This window comes from Lactuca sativa, chromosome 9 (genome assembly GCF_002870075.4).
Source record: "Lactuca sativa cultivar Salinas chromosome 9, Lsat_Salinas_v11, whole genome shotgun sequence".
NCBI lineage: Eukaryota > Viridiplantae > Streptophyta > Magnoliopsida > Asterales > Asteraceae > Lactuca > Lactuca sativa.
In genome coordinates this window covers 180,453,935-180,473,829 of record NC_056631.2, presented here as the reverse complement: position 1 = coordinate 180,473,829, position 19,895 = coordinate 180,453,935, and the positions used below count along the sequence as shown (strand labels likewise).

Genomic DNA, 19,895 nt, shown 5'->3' with positions numbered 1-19,895 from the left:
TTATTCAGCATAACAATTCAGAGGTTTCAACCAAATAATATGTTAGAAGTTCAGATCTTAAAAATTCAGACCCTTTTAAACATTCAGATCTCTTAAAAATTCAAATCTTAAAAATTCAGATGCTGCCAAACAGCCTTAAGATATACAGTCCGCCCACTCTCATGGAGATTCGGGCCCAATGATTCGGGCTTTAGCCGGTAGTCCAACTACCCAATCATTTGGGCTTTCCCGTTTCACGGAATAGCTTTTCCGACGACTATCCGACCGGTTTTGTTCATTCTTTAACGATTTTCGAAGCCGAAAGCGGAAAAGAAGCAAACATAAAGCAAATCCACCAAGCTGTATTTGCAGAAGGATCGAGGCAATAGCTACAGAGTAAAGCAATGGCAGCACTTCCAACAAGGAGAAGACGTCCGTCGGAATACGATCGTTTGTTGCCTTCAACATCGGCCGATGCGGATGGTTATACGAAGGTAGACAAGCCAGCGGAGAAACCAGGGGTTGAGGTGGATAAAGGTCTGTCATGGACATTTCCTATATTTGCCCTAGGGATATTAAGGTATTTGAGTGCAACTACGAATATCGTTCATGACTGTGATGAAGTGTTCAATTATTGGGAGCCTCTTCATTTCCTCCTTTACAAATCAGGTTTTCAGACTTGGGAGTACAGGTATTCTCCATTCATTTCTCATTATTCGTTACCTGTTTGAGTCATATGATCATCATAATCCCTGAATTTTTCTTTGTTGGACATGTTAGAAGTACGAACTAAGGATTACACCAAATTTACACACTCTGAGAATTCCAACTAAGATCTAATAAGCGCAGATAACTTAATAACTACATCTTAATATGAATCTACCATTTGACTGAAATCAAAGAGCCTGATTTTGTTTCTGTCTTACATAGCAACTTCAGAACAAGTTCTTTCAAATACGAGGCTATACAGTATAGTATATGTATATCCCTTCACAATACAACAAAAAATCACCACTGAAATAAGCAATTCGGAATGTGTTTGTGCTAATTGTTTGCCTTAGCTCTTCAATTATTTTCTGTTTCACAATCTCTTCCATGGAAGTTCTATCCCCATTCCTCAAATTCAGCCATGATTTCTAAACTCTGAGATAAATTATCTGTTAATTGCAGTTCTCAGTTTGCATTGCGTTCATACCTCTACATTCTGTTCCATTACATGGTGGGTTGGCCAGCTTCACAGATGTATAATTGGCTTGATGAGGAAAAAGTAATACAATTCAACACTCTCTATAATCATTCCATTTATAATCTTGTTGATTTCTACTTCCATTAACATAATCAATCGAATGATTTCTTCATCACATTTCAGGTAAGAGTATTCTATGCTGTGAGAATCTTTCTTGGCCTTCTTTCTGTCATATCTGAAGCTGCTTTAGTAGTAGCACTTTCCAGAAAGTATGGGAAACGCCTTGCTTGTTACACACTCTCCCTTTTATGCTTAACAAGTGGTTGCTTTTTTGCTAGCACAAGTAAGTTCCCAAATGCAAGAATTATCAAAATCTAATAATTCCCTTTTCATATTAAATCTTTTTCATAACTTTTACAGGTTTTTTGCCAAGTTCTTTTTCTATGTATGCAATTTCTCTCTCTTCAGCATTGTTTCTTTTTGGGATGAATGCCATGGCTGTTGCTGTTGCAGCAACTGGAGTTATTCTTGGTTGGCCATTTTCAGTCCTTGCTTTTCTTCCAGTAACAGTCTACTCTCTACTTCGAAAATTCAAAAGGGCGTTTATATCAGGGGCGTTTATGTCAATTACACTTTTGGTACGTAATCTTTTATAAAAAAGTTGTTTCTAAATTCTAACTTTCTGTTTTCTAATCACTTGTTTTGTTTTTGTTTCAGATAATTTCAGTAGTTGTGGATTATCATTACTATGGGAAATGGACATCTTCTGTTATGAATCTGTTGGTGTATAATGTTTTAGGAGGTGGAGAGAGTCATTTATATGGAACTGAAGGGGCTTTATTTTACTTGAAGAATGGATTTAATAACTTCAATTTTGCTCTTGTTTTTGCAATGATGTTTGTGGTTCTTCTGCCATTTACAAAGAAGAAATTCGCCCCTGATATGGTGATTGTTGTCTCTCCTGTTTATATTTGGATGGCTTTCATGTCTCTACAACCCCACAAAGAAGAAAGGTCAGTTAGATTGATTCAAGCAAAATGACTATTTTGCCCCTGTCTTCATTTCATTTTCTTTCATCTACCTCAATGCAAATCGTGAAATTGTTCTTCATCTCTTTCTTCTTAAACCCTAGTATCAGACCAAGTTCAAGCGAAACACAAAATGTTTGATTTGTTGCATGAATGGTCCCTAAAATGTAGTTTACTTCCATATTTGGTCCCTGGCATTTACGGTGTTAAAAGACAGATGTCAAGTCCAAAAATAAAATGACTAATTTGCCCTCATCTTCATCCTCTATATCATCTTCAATTCAAAACCCGGAAAATGTTGTTCATGTCTTTCATCTTAAACCCTAGAATTAAACCAAAACCTTAAAAAAGACAGATGTTAAGTCCAAAAGTAAAATGACCAATTTGCCCTCATCTGCATCCTCTATTCATCTTCAATTCAAACCCTGAAATATTTTATTCATGTCTTTCATCTTAAACCCTAAAATTAAACTAAAACCTTAAAAAGACAGATGTTAAGTCCAAAAGTAAAATGACTAATTTGCCCTCATCTTCATCCTCTATATCATCTTCAATTCAAACCCTGAAAATTTTATTCATGTCTTTCATCTTAAACCCTAAAATCAAACCAAAACCTTAAAATAAAACGAAACATAACTAAAACACATAAAAAAAAAAAATAAATAACACGATTTATTTATTTATAATAAATTTCAGGTTTCTTTATCCTATATACCCTCTTATATGTGTTGCGGCTGCAGCTGTTATTGAGAGTATTCCTGATTTCTTTTTTGATCGTTATAGAACTGAACAATCTTTTCTCCACAACGTAAGTTTAATTTTTTTTTTTAATAAATCATCATTTAACAATCTTATTTATTTCTCTTATTAAAACTTATAATTAACTTTTTTTTTTTTTTTTTAAATCTACAGATGGCTAAATACTTGAGACCATTACTTATTGGTCTGATTCTATGTGTTTCTCACTCTAGAACATTCTCTATCATAAATGGTTATGCTGCTCCTTTAGAGATTTACAAACACTTTCAACATCATGATGATGCTGGAACAGGTATAACAAAAATACCATAATAATAATAATCTTTAAAATTATTTCTTGTTGACGATGTTTTAATAACAAGAAAAAAATAAATAAATAAGTAAATTGGTATTGTGTGTGTATTGCAAGGTGCGATTGTGTGTGTGGGAAGTGAGTGGCATCGATTTCCGTCGTCGTTTTTTATCCCGGATTACGTGGGTGAAGTTAGGTGGATTGATGATGGCTTCAATGGGCTTCTTCCTTTCCCTTTTAATTCAACTTTAGGTGGAACCACAGCATCACCTCCATATTTCAATAATAAAAACAAAGCATCACATAATCAATTCGTAAGCCTCTCAACTCTCACTCTAAATTTATCAAAAACAAAATACAATTTTTTTTTTTTTAATAAAAATGTATTCACAGCTTCAAGATGTCGAAAAATGTGATTTCCTTGTTGAGCTTCAACTCCAACGACCCTTTCCTTCTCGTGGAAGCGACTTATCCAAATGGGAGGTAATCTCTCTATCTATCTCTCTCTCTCACACACACAGAGTAATTTTTGTGAGAAATTAGTTAATGCTTGTGTGTGTGGTGTGTGTAGGTGGTGGCTGCGTTACCATATTTGGATAGGGAACTATCACCGGCTTTACACAGATCGTTTTTCATACCGTATGTGTGGGAGGAGAAAAATGTGTTTGGGATGTATAAGTTGTTGAAGAGACATAAATAAATATTAAAGAGAGAGAGAAACAATAGCCACTTGTTAGATTCTCACTAGTTTTAGTTTTAGGGTTGATGATGATTCATGATTGACCTTCTTTTTCAAGTATTAGGGATTTCTTTCTTTTATAAAACTTTGTTGGGTTATTATCACATGATTAGTCTGGTTCATATTTTTCTATTAAGTTATTTAGTGTGATTTATATTTTAGATCTATAACTACCATCAAAGTTCGTAAATCTTCTTTTTAAATAACAAACTCACAACGGTGAAAACAGATGTAGTGGTTAAATATAAAAAGGAAAGCTGTAACAACTAAAACCTGAAAAAGAAGTTTGACAAAAAGAATAGAGAATTGATATTTGTTACTGACGTTGTTGACTAGAAAAGGGTATTAAAGTTGATTTTTATAATGAAAATCATTTAATTAATATTTCAAATGTTTTCTCAAAACTCGTATAATTTTTTATATAATTTTTCCTTTAAAAAAATTTAATGATGTTGAATTGTTTTAAATTTCTGTAGTCTCTTGTTGTGAACAAAGGCCGGCTGTCCTTTTGTTGATAATTGGTTTTGTAGTCTAATCCTTGAAGCTTACTTTAACGTATACCTGGAAATTTCAGACACGAAAACACGAATTTGTGAGAGACACGACACGACACGAATACATTTTAAAAATTGAGATAAAGCTTATTTCTCATCGTGTAATCGTATCGTGTCAAATTCGTGGCTGACACGAATACACGATTTGTCAGGTCTACTTTAACAGACGCTTTATCTTAATAAAAATACGTAAAAGAATTAATAGTTTTTGAGAAATTAAATATCCTTTGTCATTTGTTTTTTATGATGAAAACATTTTCATAATTATGTCGCATACTTTTCTCCTGATCATCCATAATTGAATCTTCAAAAGTTTGAACATAAGACCTTCTCTATAAGATGTCAAAAGTTTACCGAGTGATCCACCAAGATAATGGGTCAATGTTATGTTGGTTTAATGGTTTATATACAAAATTGTTAAAGAAACTAGAGAGACGTCGAAAAACACAAGAAAATTATTGCATCTGTAAACGGTATCATAGAAGAACTACAAAAAGATGGATTGTCAATAATAAAAAAATGAGTTAAAGTTACAACGGATATGTGATGTCAATATAAATACTTATCGGCCTCTCGATAGTTCCATTATCTTGAAAATAAATTTTAAATTAACAAACGATGTATATAGTTTTTATGTTATTTAATTATTTGTTAATAGCCTCAACATCTATCTCAATATTTAAATAGATATATTCGGTCCTAGTATAAGATTACCAATGAATCCATGCCAATTGCATCTGCACGTAGAGTGTTAGATTGAAATGGATTAATTCGATCTTATCCGAGGGAACCAAAATTGAATTTGATTTTAATATATTAGTCAAGAATAATCCCAACTAAACTAAAATCTAATCCGAACAAACTAAATTTTAATTGTTTTAGATTGGGTTTTACAATTCGATTCATGTTTTCTTTAAACATATAGTTCTAAGAATCGAAACATTCAAAAGAAAAAACAACAAAACTTGAGCTCTCAAGTTGGGATGGCAATCACGTGTTTGAGTTGACAGGTTGTGGGTTGGTGGGTCAAAAAACTGAACTCAACCACAACCCCATATAAATATTCATGTCTTCTTGCTTAACCCTAACCTGGATAAGCTAAACCATGACATGGCCTGTATAACACGTTTAACTATACGAGTTCGCATGTTCGTAGGTCAAAATCTGGTTCGTGGATCATAGGAAAAGTCTAAATATCACATATTTACTCATTAGTCGTTTTGCACTCATTTATTAATAAATACATTTTTTTAAATTTTTTTATCTAATAAAATAAACGGGTCCACATGTCAACTTGCAAACTTGAATATGACCCGTATAGTATTGGTTGGCAGGTCAGAAAAACTCAATCCAAACCCGTTTATCCTCATGTCGGGTTCATTTCATGTCGATAATTGTTACCCTTATTGTTAGGTGTGTCAAAGCCAACAAATAATAGGGGTACTATGGACTCCAAATACACTACTTCAATTCACTAAAAAGCAGTACAAGGCAAGCATGGTCGATCATCAATAGGGATGAAAATTCCACCCGACCCGGTAAGGAACCCGGTTGAACCGCCCCAACTGGGGACGGGTATTCCCCGCCAAAACGGGTACCGGGTATGGGCCGGGGATCCCCATTATGCTAAAACCGGGGATGGGGTCGGGGCCGGGTATAACAATCCCCAACCCGCCTCGCCCCCACTTTGATGACTATATATATATATATATATATATATATATATATATATATATATATATATATATATATATATATATATATATATATATATATATATATATATATATATATATATATATATATAGGGCTTGAGTAATATGTGACTGTTATGTACATAATATTAGGTATAGAACCATCAAAAATTACATCATTTTAACAAAATTCAATCAAATATCTTAACCATATTTCTTGTATCTTCTATTAGAGCTTATGTTCGGCTTTGTATATATTTTTTTTATAGAGTTTTACAAGTTTAATTTTACATCACAGACTGTGTATAATAATATTTTACCAACTACATGTAGTTTTGTATATTGAAATTTATTATAGAAAACTATAGTGAAAGATTGAAATTGTTCATGAAAAACCCGATAAACCTCTTCCCATAATCCAAAAAAAAAACTATGCAAGTATATATAAGGTCGGTGTCGGAGGAAGTTATGAAGCTTCTATTAGAGGTCTAATAAAAAATACATTTGAAATACATAGATGTTAGGGATGAATTTCAAAATAAAAAATAATATGAGTTCAAAAGCAATAAGAAGAAGCTAACAGTGAAAGAAAATTGTGTTTTTTTAATCAAATGAAATCAATATAGATGGTTCTATACCTAATATTCCATACATGACAGCCACATATTCACTTTTCCCATATATATATATATATATATATATATATATATATATATATATATATATATATATATATATACATATATATATCAATCATTTATTGAATTTGAATTAAGTCCACTAAAATGAATTGATGTATATTAGACCATTAGAGATAGAGTCCATATACCAAATTATGTTCCCAATTCCAAAAGTTCATCAATTGTCACTTTGTTCGTCGATCTGTATACCAAATCGACACTTTTTGTTTTGATGCTTGTTAAACTTTATGATTGATGTAAACAAAATTTATTTATGGCATATGGTTTTGATCACTTATTAAACTTGGTTTTTTTTTGTGTAAGTTGAGTTTATTACGTTGATAGATTGGGGACGGGCTGGGGAAAAGCCCAAAATACAAAGGGGAGGAGATTTGATTCCTCGCATCCGTCGGGGATGGGGATGGGGATGAGGACGAGGTTAGACACTCGGGGATGGGGACAAGGATGGTCAACCCCGCCCCATTTCCATCCCTAATCATCAGAGACACGAGACAAAAGTTTATACCTTTTTGCACAAGCTACTTTACTCACGGGAGAGAGAGGGGGGGGGGGGGGGGTTATATGCAAAATCTGAAATAATGTAAATAACAATCTACTTTGAAAACATACAGAAAACTAAATAGATTTGTAAACAATTTGTTGGAATAGTTCTAGTTCTAGTTCTCAATGTTGTCATTTAACTTAATTATGACTTGATGTAATTCATGATTGCTATTCTAAGTTGGTGTGAAAGATATTAGCATACTCTAATACCTCTTGCATGCCAAATTATCTAACCAAGACACACTCTTTGACTAGATTTAGCTTTACTAATTCAGCCTAAACACGCTCTTAAATTGTAATGAAAAACCGCATTAAGTTTTGTACAAGCTTCCCAACAATGTTCATTTCTTCTCATACGCTCGGAAGTGTGAAAATATGTAATATATGTTCTACAATAAGAAAAATTATTTTTTGTTACCAATCATTAACTTTACAGAACGATTAGGTGTCTTAAAGGTTAATTAACTACACAAGAATTTAATTCATATAAGTGGCCAATCAAACATAAATCAAATTCAAGGATTCTAGTTTAAACAAGAACATAATCACTAGAATATAATCATAAAGCAAATGTCAAGTCATATGCTTCAAATCAAGCAATCAACAAGTTTTGAACAAGAACTAAATATTAGGGTTTCTTAGCCACCATGGCTAAGAAAAAATCAACCAATAAAAAGATGGAATTGGAATTGTTTAATGCTGACAAATAGAAATAAAAAAATGTTTGCATTGATTGGTCTCTTTAAAGCCTCCCAGAATTGCCCAAAACAACCCTCTGTAGCTTTAGAAACCTTATGTCTTTGAAAAATGGTGATTTCCTGAAACGACCCAAAAATCACGACTAAAAATTTCTTTAAAAACATTACTAAAACCATATTTATAAAAAAATGTATCATAAGTCATAACATAATTTTTCGAGTATTAATTCAAAACATAATCTCATTATCAGAGTCAAACATTCCCAGGCTAACTGACTATGGTGTGTGCACTCCAATCTTCCCAAGCTCCTCTTTTTGAAAACTGAGTACCTGAAACCAAAACTTAAAACCGTAAGCACGAAGCTTAGTGAGCTCCCCCAATCTACCACATACCATACAATAACATATAAAGCACATGCTGGGCCTTGCCCACTGCATCGGACTGAAGTCCGGACTAACTGGGGCCTTGCCCCCTGCATCGGACCGAAGTCCAGAAACTGACTGGGACCTTGTCCCCTGCATCGGATCGAAGTCCGGACTAACTGGGGTCTTGCCCCCTGCATCGGACCGAAGTCCGGAAACTGACTGGGACCTTGTCCCCTGCATCGGGCCGAAGTCCGGACTAACTGGGGCCTTGCCCCCTGCATCGGACCGAAGTCCGGAAACTGACTGGGACCTTGTCCCCTGCATCGGACCGAAGTCCGGACTAACTGGGGCCTTGCCCCCTGCATCGGACCGAAGTCCGGACTAACTGGGGCCTTGCCCCCTACATCGGACCAAAGTCCGGAACTAACTGAACATCACATAAAATAAACATATCAACTAGCATGAACACACATATACTGCATATTGCATCGGGCCGTAGCCCGGAACACATAACACATAAATCCTGTCTGAGCCACGAAGGCATCAAACATACTAACTACTGCATCGAATCAAAATCCGGAAACTACTGCTAGCTAAACGGGCCAGCATTGTGGCCTTAGACCTGTTCCTACTGGAAGGAAAGTCACCTGAACTGCTGAGCTCTGCCGATAGTCCTCTGGCTGCTAATCGACAATCTCCTGAGCCGCTGCTCCTCCAGCTCTCCGAGCTACCAATATCAATATGACACTTAGTCTGACAGTCCTCTAAAAGTCAACTAAGTCAACTCTGGTCAAAGTCAAAATCCTGGTCAAAAGTCAACCTTCCAGGTCAACCCTACTCGCCGAGTCCACCTACTGACTCGCCGAGTTCATATGCTCAGGGTCCTTCTATTCGCGACTCGAATCGCCGAGTCCAACGATTTCCGAGTCCTGTCTTGTCCAACTCGCTGAGTCTCCACCCGACTCACTGATTCGAGTCTCAACTCGAAGGGTTTGGGGTTTCGCGACCTAACTCGCCGATTCCACGAATAGACTCGTCGAGCCCAAGGCAATCTTCAACCAACTCGTCGAGTTGTTCTTCCAACACGCCGAGTTCATGCCCAACTTCATCCTACTCGACGAGTTGTTCATCCCACTCGTCGAGTTCCTCCTCATCTTCATGCTACTCGCCGAGTCCACTCGAAGGACTCGCCGAGTCCATTCAGATCTACATACATGCAGAGGACTTTTGATTCATGCATGGACTCCAAACTGTAGATCCACTCTTCTAAAGTCTATTCCTTACGTAAAGTGGCAAACTTTACGTGTAGCTAAGGAGATCTATGCTCAAAACACTATAAACTAGGGTTTAAGACAAAGGGGCTTAACAATCAACCCAAAGACTAATGCTTTATGATTCTCTAGGCCAAGATACACTTAGATCTGAAGTAGCAACTTCAGATCTGGGCTTCTAACTCGAAATGGTTCTTAAACTTGCCCTAAAAGCCCCAAATCCCATGATAAAGGTTAATCTATATGCAAAAGAGGGAAGGTAATGACTCATTACCTTCAAATGTTCCGGAAGACCTCACAAACTCTGGATCTACTGCCAATCCTTGAATCCCCAATGGGTGTCTTCTTCCTTCTTCCTTCAAATCACCCAAAATGGCAAGAAGGCTTGAATGAGCAACAATGGAGGCTTAGGGTTTCTGGTTCTGGACTATAGGGGCCGCAAATGAGCCCTAGGGAATAGAATAAGATGCTTAAATAGGGTACCAAGTCCCGAAATTAGGGTTTCCCAACCCAGACCAGACTCGCCGAGTCCACTTGCCGACTCGCCAAGTCGGTCACTTACTTTACACTCGGATCCCGCTCCGACTCGCCGAGTTCCTCCCTGGACTCGACGAGTCAACCCTCTTTAACTTAGGGTTTTTCCTTTCCTTTCTTGAACTTTCTGATTTCGGGTGTTATAACTCTCCCCCACTTAAACTAAACTTCGTCCTCGAAGTTCTCTATGATCAACTGACCTGCAATCCGCCTCAACACCCTGCCTGGTGACTTTAACCCTTTTGTCCATCACTCCAGCCACTCACAGTGCTGGTCACTATTGTTGGTACATACTGAATTCTTCTCTTTTCCATAATTTCCTTAACGTTACTTCCTCCGACTGAAAATTTTGTTACCCCTCATCCGCCTACCGGATGCACTGAGACCACCCTGGTCCAACTAATCTGTCGATATCTGAGTTACCGGACTCCCACCGGTCACTACACTCCATCGAAATCTCCTAGTCGCTCCCAGTGACTCCTGAAGATACTTCGACTATCTATAATTGTTCTATCCATTCTGCCATCCATACTAAATCGATGCTGCTGGAACCAGCCTGCTCATCTCTCATTTGACTACTCAACCTCTAAAAAAAACTTGCCATTCCCAAATCAACCAACTATATCGCCCTTACTTGAATTTGAACACAAATACTAATATTGTCCAAAACTCTGAAACTATCCAAACACTAAACTACCTACAATACTGAACATGCCTGAAACTCTAAACTGCCTGAAACACTGAGCTGCCCGAAACACTGAACTGCATGAAACACTGAACATGCCTGAAACTCTGAACTGCATGAAACACTGAACATGCCTGAAACTCTGAATATGCCTGAAACACTGAGGAACGGCTGTCAAAGAGGGAGAGGAACGGCTGGAGCTTATAGATCTGGGAAGACATCATCCTTTGGAGCCTATTTGAGGTATAAAGCTTCTTGCTTGACATTCATATTGTGTAGATCTATGTGTTGTGAAGCTTTGACACCATTCTTGTCCCAAAAGTCCTCATCTTGATGCATGTTTTGAGTTGGTCATGATTATCTGTCCTTTCAGACCTTTGGAGAGGTCTTGAGTGAGAAAAATGAGGTCCCAAGGGCTGTGGTTGCTCCATGTGTGAGATATGTGGGTCTTAATGGATTAAGACCTTGGATTAAGAGCTTTATGGATGTCCCAAGTGATAAAGTTTGAGACTTTATGAATCTTAGGCATATTTGGCCTAAGGATCTGAAGTTTGGGCTTAAGAGCTTAAACCATTAAGACGTTATGTGATGTTGTTGAGTAGTGAGGTTACGCCCCGCGTAACCTATGAGTACGCCCAACGTAGTGGGCCAGTGTCCCGATCCCATGTTGCGAGCATTGTTGTACGCCCAACGTACCAAGAAGGGTACGCCCAACGTACCCCATCTGTGGCATTTTCAATTTGGGCCTTATAGTTTGGGTTGTTATTGGGCTGTTGGATTTATGGGCCATAACTAGAAATTATGGACAGAGTATTTTAGGCCCAACTATTATTATGGACCTTGGTTCTAGGCCCATTTGGTGCGGAGGGCCTAATTTGGTAAATTGGGCCAATATTGGGCTTTGTATAAGATTTGGACTTTGGTCTTGGCCCAAATAAGTGGATGTATGTTTGGCCTAATGATTATTTTGTTATGATGGCTAGTTCGGGAGTTTCGGTGAGTCGGTGATTCGGGAATCTGCTTCTTCAGTTCAGAGTTTCGGCAGTGCGAGGTGAGTTATCCTCACTATATCAACAGGGTCTAAGGCACCAAGGTCGGCCCTTTATCGGATTGAGATCCGGGTATTTGTTGTTATGTTATTGCTTTGATATGTTTGCATCTTGGTAGCTAGGATGATATATGTTAGAGACCTGGTTGAGGTCGGTATCATGATATGTAGGGTGATGCTATGCTAGTGACCAGTTAGGTCGGTATCCTGGTTAGGATGATGGATATGTTATGTGATCTGTTTGATCGGCTTATTGACTGTGAATTGTTATATGATTGTATGTTTATGTGCACATGGTTGTTTGGACTGGAGTTGGGTTGAGGCGGATCCTGCTTTGTGCGGTAGGCCAAGATACCCACGGCGGACCGGTTGTCCCGAAGGCCCAGCGAGCGGTCCGGATAGGCTGTAGGCCCCAAGAGGGCGGACCAGACGTGCCGAGGCTCGGAGAGTGGACCAGGCCGACTGAAGGCTCCTGTGCGGGCGGACCAGTCATACTGTAGACTCAAAGAGTGGAACTGGTGGATTGAAGGCCCGGTGCGGGCAGACCAATCACACTGCAGACTCGATGTATATGGCTAGACTCGGAGGGTTGACCAGGTGGACTGTTGGCCGGTGCGGCAGACCAGTCACACAGTAGACCCGAAGTGCATGGTTGTTTTGTGATCGGATATGATATGGCATGTTATGCGTGTATGGTATATGTGGTTGGTATTTTGGGGATATCTTACTAAGCTTTCGGGCTTACAGTTGTGGTTTAATGTTTTTCAGGTTCTTCAGGAGACCGTGGCAAGGCGAAGGCGAGATCGTACCGCTCCTCATGTTTATGTTGTGATGTGATTCTGGGAATACTCTAAATAAATTGTATTGAAAACCTTTTTGTAATAATTTAATGAAATCGGGTTGTTTTTGAAAAGTTTAAATTGGTTGGAATTTTTCGGTCGTTACAGCAGGTTTCCTCCTTCGACCATGACAACCGAGGATTACTAACACTACACCGTAGGGTGTGGGTGCCGTACCACAGGGGTGTGCGCCATGTTCTGATGGAGGAGGCACACAAATCTCAATTCTCCATTCATTCCGGGGCGACGAAGATGTATAGGGATCTTTGTCTGGACTATTGGTGGCCCTGCATGAAGCGGGATGTGGCATGGTACGTGGAGCGGTGCTTGACCTGTAGGAAGGTCAAGGCCGAGCATCAGAGACCTCATGGCAAGATGCAGCCGTTGGATATTCCGTTGTGGAAATGGGAAGACATCACCATGGATTTTATTACAAAGCTTCCCAGGACCGCACGAGGAGTGGATTCGATTTGGGTCATCGTCGATCGATTGACCAAGAGCGCCCATTTTATTCCGATTCAGGAGAGCATTTCGGCCGAAAAGTTGGCCGACATCTATATCAAGGAGGTGGTGGCACGACATGGGGTGCCAGTATTGGTGATTTCAGACAGGGATGTGCGTTTCACTTCCAGCTTTTGGAAGAAGCTTCATGACGAGCTGGGTACTCGTCTGCATTTTAGCACTGCCTTTCACCCACAGACGGATGGTCAGAATGAGCGGACCATCCAGACCCTTGAGGATATGCTGCGAGCATGCGTGTTAGACTTCGGAGGTAGTTGGGATACCTACCTTCCATTGGCAGAGTTCTCCTATAACAATAGTTATCATGCGAGCATTGACTGTCCTCCCTTCGAGATGCTATACGAGAGGAAGTGCAGGACCCCGATATGTTGGGGTGAGGTTGGCCAGAGGGTAATGGGGAGCACTGAGGTAGTGCTCAAGACGACAGAGAAGATTCAGCAGGTCCAAAGCAGACTTCAGACTGCTCAGAGTCGGCAGAAAAGCTATGTCGATAAGCGCCGATCAAACCTGGAGTTCCAGGTCGGGGATATGGTTCTTTTGAAGGTGTCGCCATGGAAGGGCATTATCCAATTCAGGAAACGGGGCAAGTTGGGCCCCAGGTACATTGGACCATTCAGGGTTGTAGCTCGGGTGGGCAAGGTGGCGTATAGGCTGGATCTGCCAGCCGAACTCAGTCATATACACAACACTTTCCATGTTTCTCAGCTGCGAAAGTGCCTGGTGGACGACTCAGCAGTGGTGCCCTTGGAGGACATTCAGGTTGATGGCAGCCTGAATTACATCGAGCGGCCTGTGGCAATCCTCGACCGGAAGTCGAAGGATTTGAGGAACAAGAGGGTGGAGCTTGTGAATGTGAAATGGCAGCACCGGAAGGGCTCGGAATGGACTTGGGAGCCAATGGACGAGATGAGGGAGCATTACCCAGAGCTTTTTCAGGATCGAGTGGCAGACTTCGAGGATGAAGTCTAAAATAAGTGGGGGAGATTTGTAAAATCTGGTATGTTTTCTTCAGTCTATGTATTTTCTCTCGGACTCGACGTGTTGGAGGATCAACTCGTCAAGTAGGGTCATGGTCGCGGGCATTTTAAGTGACCGACTCCACGAGTCGGGAGACTGACTCAGCGAGTAGGTGCTGGATAAGTGAAACCCTAAATCTGATGGTTGCGCCCTATATAAACAACTTAACTCAGCCTCCCTTGTCCCTAACACTCTCTTGAAAGCTTCATATCGAACCTTAGCCATTTGTGTGTGAGTTAAGGCCACTTTTGGTGCTCTTGTGTGGATTTTAAAGCTTAGAAGGAAGAAAGGAGCTTGGAAATCGAGTTGGGGCTTGTAGATCCGGGGATCTTACTTCATTTTCAGCAGCTTCAAGGTATAATGCCCCTGTCTTGACTCATCTATGTGTTTATTCATCTTTAACTTGGGATCTCTTTGGATTTCTAAGTCATATTTCGGATTTGGAAGTGTTGAGTGGGTTTTGACTTCACATCTGGACCTTAAGGGGGGTCTCATGGCATAAAGGTGCCAACTTTAGGGCCATGAGAGCCCACGCACATTGTAGGACACTTTATATGGATTTTTGAGCTAAAAACCCCATGCATGTGCATCAAGTTTGGAACTTTACGTATAAAATGGACATTAGGAGGCCAGATCTATGGTTTTGGTGTGTTAGATTTCATTTAAATCGATTGTATGGAATTGGTCAAGGTTGGACTCGGCGAGTTGTTTTTGGCACTCGACGAGTCGGTGACCATTATGCACCAAACCCTTTCTGTGAATGGGTAAGTGTTAGGAAGGAAGTCCCTTGTTGGTTTAGACGCGAAAAGGGACATGGAAGCCATGGGACTCGGCGAGTAGTATGAGCAGACTCGGCGAGTCCATAGCAATCTTCCAATCTCTAAAGATGGACTCGACGAGTTGTTCATACAACTCGGCGAGTCATAGACTGGACATGTTCTTATGTTGGAGATGAACTTTGACGAGCTCATGAAGGAACTCAGCGAGTCGAATGAAGATGGTCCCGATGTTATGATTGAAGGAGAAACCGTCGAGTTCTTTCTAGACTCAACGAGTGGGTTGGGGTTTGGGTCGGATTAGAGAAGCATGGACTTGACGAGTTGGTAGGCCAACTCGGCGAGTTAGGTCAACTGAATGTTGACTTTGACCAATGTTGAATTTGACTTGGACTTGGTTGGGGGTAAAACAGTCATTTTACCCTAAGAGTAGATATCAACTCTGACTGAGCATTTTGTGGGGATTGTAGCCGGAGGATTTCCGGAGTGGCAGCAGGCAAAGACTTCCCACACAGTTTGACAGCAGCTACTTGATGGAGGTGAGTTACCTTCCAGTAGCGGTGGGTCTATGGTCACAATGTCGGCCCATCAGTAGGAGTTGAATGATTAGATGATTGTCTTTGTGATATCGTCTAGGTTTGCTACTACCTGATACGTTATGCTAGCATGATATGTTATATGTGACAGTAGTAGGGTTCGGTTGTTATGACCGAAGGGTAAGTCAGACACCTTAGATATGTCTGATAATATGTGTCGATATGTTTATATGTGGCATGATATGTTATATGTGATAGCGGTAGTAGGAGGGGAATAGTCCCCAAGTTCGGTTGTTAGGACCGAAGGGTAGTTCGGACACCCCAGATATGTATGATAGTATGTTTATGTTATGATATATGTGATAGTAGCAGTAAGGGGTGGAATAGTCCCCGAGGGTCGGTTGTTAGGACCGATGGGTAGATCAGCACCCCAGAGTGGCTTGACATGGGTAGGACGGCACCCCAGAATGGCCGCATGGGTAGGTCGGTGCCCCAGAATGACCGTACGGGTAGGTTGGCACCCTAGAACGGCCGTACCGGGTAGGTCGGGCACCCCAGAATTGCCCGACAGTATGTATGATATGTGATTGTGTGGTATGTGGTACGATAGGGGAACTCACTAAGCTTCGTGCTTACAGTTTACAGTTTTGGTTTCAGGTACCTCTTCAGCGAAGGGGAAGGAGCTGGCGCGGTAGCGGCACATCATACACACACTCTTTGTTTTCTGCACTATGGATATTCTGGGATTGTACTCTGACATGTTATTATTTTGTGACTTGGGTTTTCAGACATGATACATTGTTTTATGAGACGATGTAATTTCACAGTATTTTCTCATGAACGTTTTTATGAATCAGTTAATTTAAAAAGAAATTTTTGGACTTAAAATTTGGGTCATTACAAGTTGGTATCAAAGCCCTGGTTTGAGGGATTCGGGCACAACCTTGAGGGAGACTGGACTCAAATCGAGGGATTAAAAGATTTTTACAAAAAAAATGGTTTCCTAAAAGCTAAGATAAAAGATTTCTGAGAAAGAACAAAGTGTGTGATATGCGCGACCGGCCGGGCTCAAGTAAGTATTCCCCAAAGTACTCATACAAGTTTATATTATGTTTATCAGTTTCAGTAGAAAAGCATGCTAGAATAGGACTGAGGATCTAGGAATGATGCCTTATGTGCCTGCTTTATGTGCTTCAGCTTATGAGAATTGCATGCTAGTATTGAGTATGCAGTAATAGGATAGCCTGTTTAGGTTATGCCTGGTAGTATGAGCTCAACATCGTATGCTAGTACAATTTCTCATTATGAGAACAAATTTGCTTGAGTAGTTTTCCTACGTCCGAATCCTGTTTGCTTTGTTCTTGGTGGGACTCTGAACGATGGGAGTTAGCCATTAGGTAAATACGTCACGTCACATGTGATCAGGGTTGAATAATCCCAAAGTGTTGGATTTGGCCCTATTACGCAGCTCTCGTTTGGGTCTAACCGTTGTAGGCATGAGTCTTTTACTCGAAGGATTATCCGAGCCTTATTACATGTGATGGTATTCAGGTTAGGGATGAGAATTTGGCCCGAAAACCCGAACTGAACCGAAAACCGTATCGAACCGAACCGAATTAGACCCGAATAAGCAATTCGATTCGGTTTTCGGGTAATTAAATAAGTCTTATTCGGTTTTCGGGTTATTCGGTCCGGGTTACCCGAATAAGGGCTTATTCGGTCCAAATGGACCGAACCGAATATGAAAAGTCATATTTTTTTTCCACCTGCACGATTGCTTATCCGGTCTTGTGTTCTATCAATCATTACCCAAAATACCCACGTAATGTTTAATGTTTAACTTATATACTTATAGATAGTTTTTTAGGTGTTTTGGATGTTTAATGTTTAGTATTTAATATGTTGCTTAATAACTATATCTTAAGATTGTGGTGGTTGGATTTTACATTTTATATATCAAGAATAGTTAATCCGTGTTATTCGTGCTTATCATAAGCTACAAAATTCATACAAAATACAATATGTATAATCATATTGTAAATGTTATTTGGGTTATTCGGCTCCTTAATCATCTTGTACATGTTATTTGGGTTATTCGGGTCGGAACCGAACCGAACCGAATAATACCCCAACCGAACCGAACCTGTATTGCTTATTTGGTTCGGTTTTCGGTTCATACAATTACCCTTATTCGGTTTTCGGTTTATTCGGGTTCGGGTCGGTTCCGACCCGAATAACATCCCTAATTCAGGTAATGGCTAATTGGCATTACGAGGAGGCCTTTAGCAGCTGAGGACCGGATTTGGTGGAGTTAGAGATTACTCTAGGGTGAGCCTAGGATGAGGACATCAGAGCTCAGCAAGGAAAAAGGGACTTGGTGGAGTCAAGGCAGTCCTTGAGGAAGGTACATATAGATGTGGAAGGTAGTATGGGCCCGTACTACTGAAAGCAGAGGATCCGTACCCGAATTGAGGAAGGCTGAGGCAAGATCGGGGAACTTGTAGTGGATGTGATCCCTCTTGATGCATCAGTATCAGTAACGGTTGTCATTATGTATTGCAGAATGGTGGTACTACGACAGAGGCCAGTAGTTGGTAGCTCAGGAGAGGGATCGGGTTCGGGTTCAGGCTCTGAACCAGTGGATGAGAGGCTACGCGAGTTCATCGCGTCTGAGATCACCAAAGGCATCCTTGATGCGACCCCGACCATATTCGGGTCGATCAAGGAAGGGACTGTCGAGCTGATGGAGGATCGCCTTAGGGCGTTCAGGAGTGACATGGCAACTAGCCAGTCGGGGTCCCGCACACTATCCTTTAAGGACTTCAGGGGCAATGGTGCACCAGATTTCCATGGGGCGAAGGATCCCATCGCTGCCAGACGATGGATTGCGGACATCGAGTCCGCGCAGCTGACCAACTTCTGCCCCGAGGGGTCGAAGGTGAGATATGCAGCAGAGTGTTTGAGAGACAGAGCTAGAGACTGTTGGGAGTCTGTTAGTGACTCATTGGGAGGAGGTCCACACAACGCCCGATGTCGTGGCTGGTATGTATTCTTTCATTTATTTATGCTGATTTATGAGATATTGTGCTTATATTACGATATGCGTAGATACTTTTCTTGTGAGTTATGTACCTGCTTTGGTGTTATTTGACTCGGGTGCGAGTCGTTCTTTTGTGTCTTTAACGTTTAGTCAGCACATCAGTACCCAACGGGAAGCATTGAGTCGACCTCTACGAGTTTCCATAGCTGACGAGCGAGCGGTGTATGCCACTGATGTGATTCGAGGATGTGTACTCGAGATTTTCAGCGTTGAGTTTCCGATTGATTTGGTCCCGAATGCGATGGGAGATGTCTGTGTCATCGAGGGCATGGACTGGTTGAGCAGGTTTGGAGCAGTTATCGACTGCGAGTGACAGCTGGTGACCATACGAGACCCTTGTGGGGGAGTTCTTACGGTTTATGGCGAGGGTACCCATTCTGGGTCAGCATTTTGTTCGGCTGCCAGAGCGAGGCAGAGTTTATAGCAGGGCTGCAGTGGGTTTGTAGCCTATGTGATGGATACATGAGTGGCCGCTGAGAGTCCGAGCTCGATTGATGATGTTCCGATAGTGCGCGATTTCCCGTATGTTTTTCCCGAGGAGTTGTCGGGTGTGCCTCCCGAGAGGCGGGTAGAGTTCCGCATCGATTTGGTTCTGGGGGCAGCGCCTATCGCCAAGGTGCCTTATCACCTTGCGCCGCCAGAGATGTATGAGTTATCCTCGCAGCTTCAGTAGCTGCTGAGGAAGGGGTTTATTAGACCGAGTAGCTCACCGTGGGGAGCGCCAATCCTTTTTGTCAAGAAAAAGGATGGTTCCCACCGGATGTGCATTGATTACCGGGAGTTGAACAAGTTGACGGTCAAGAACCGTTACCCATTACCGAGGATCGACGATTTGTTCGATCAGTTGCAGGGAGCGTCTTGGTTCTCCAAGATTGATCTGAGGTCTGGATATCATCAAACGAGAGTGCGTGATGAGGATATCCAGAAAACAATGTTCAGGACTCGTTATGGGCATTACGAGTTCGTGGTGATGCCTTTCGGGCTCACCAATGCACCGGCGGCGTTCATGGATCTCATGAACAGGGTGT

At 40.8% G+C, this 19,895-nt stretch overlaps 1 protein-coding gene across 1 annotated transcript; it reads left to right on the top strand.

Moving 5' to 3' along the window:
• Positions 1 to 256: 256 nt before the first annotated feature.
• Positions 257 to 4,087, top strand: LOC111893403 (dol-P-Man:Man(6)GlcNAc(2)-PP-Dol alpha-1,2-mannosyltransferase). Its single transcript, XM_023889465.3, has 10 exons — positions 257 to 670; positions 1,150 to 1,246; positions 1,349 to 1,508; positions 1,586 to 1,803; positions 1,883 to 2,178; positions 2,890 to 3,001; positions 3,106 to 3,244; positions 3,362 to 3,558; positions 3,638 to 3,727; positions 3,816 to 4,087. The coding sequence occupies exons 1-10, from the start codon at positions 384 to 386 to the stop codon at positions 3,942 to 3,944; spliced, it is 1,725 nt and encodes a 574-aa protein (XP_023745233.1). The 5' UTR covers positions 257 to 383; the 3' UTR covers positions 3,945 to 4,087.
• Positions 4,088 to 19,895: the final 15,808 nt, after the last annotated feature.

Coding starts and splice junctions, on each gene's coding strand:
- LOC111893403 (XM_023889465.3), top strand. CDS start 384: ATGGCAGCACTTCCAACAAGGAGAAGACGTCCGTCGGAATACGATCGT. Junction 1,247..1,348: donor ATTGGCTTGATGAGGAAAAA/GTAATACAATTC, acceptor ATCACATTTCAG/GTAAGAGTATTCTATGCTGT. Junction 3,728..3,815: donor GCGACTTATCCAAATGGGAG/GTAATCTCTCTA, acceptor TGGTGTGTGTAG/GTGGTGGCTGCGTTACCATA.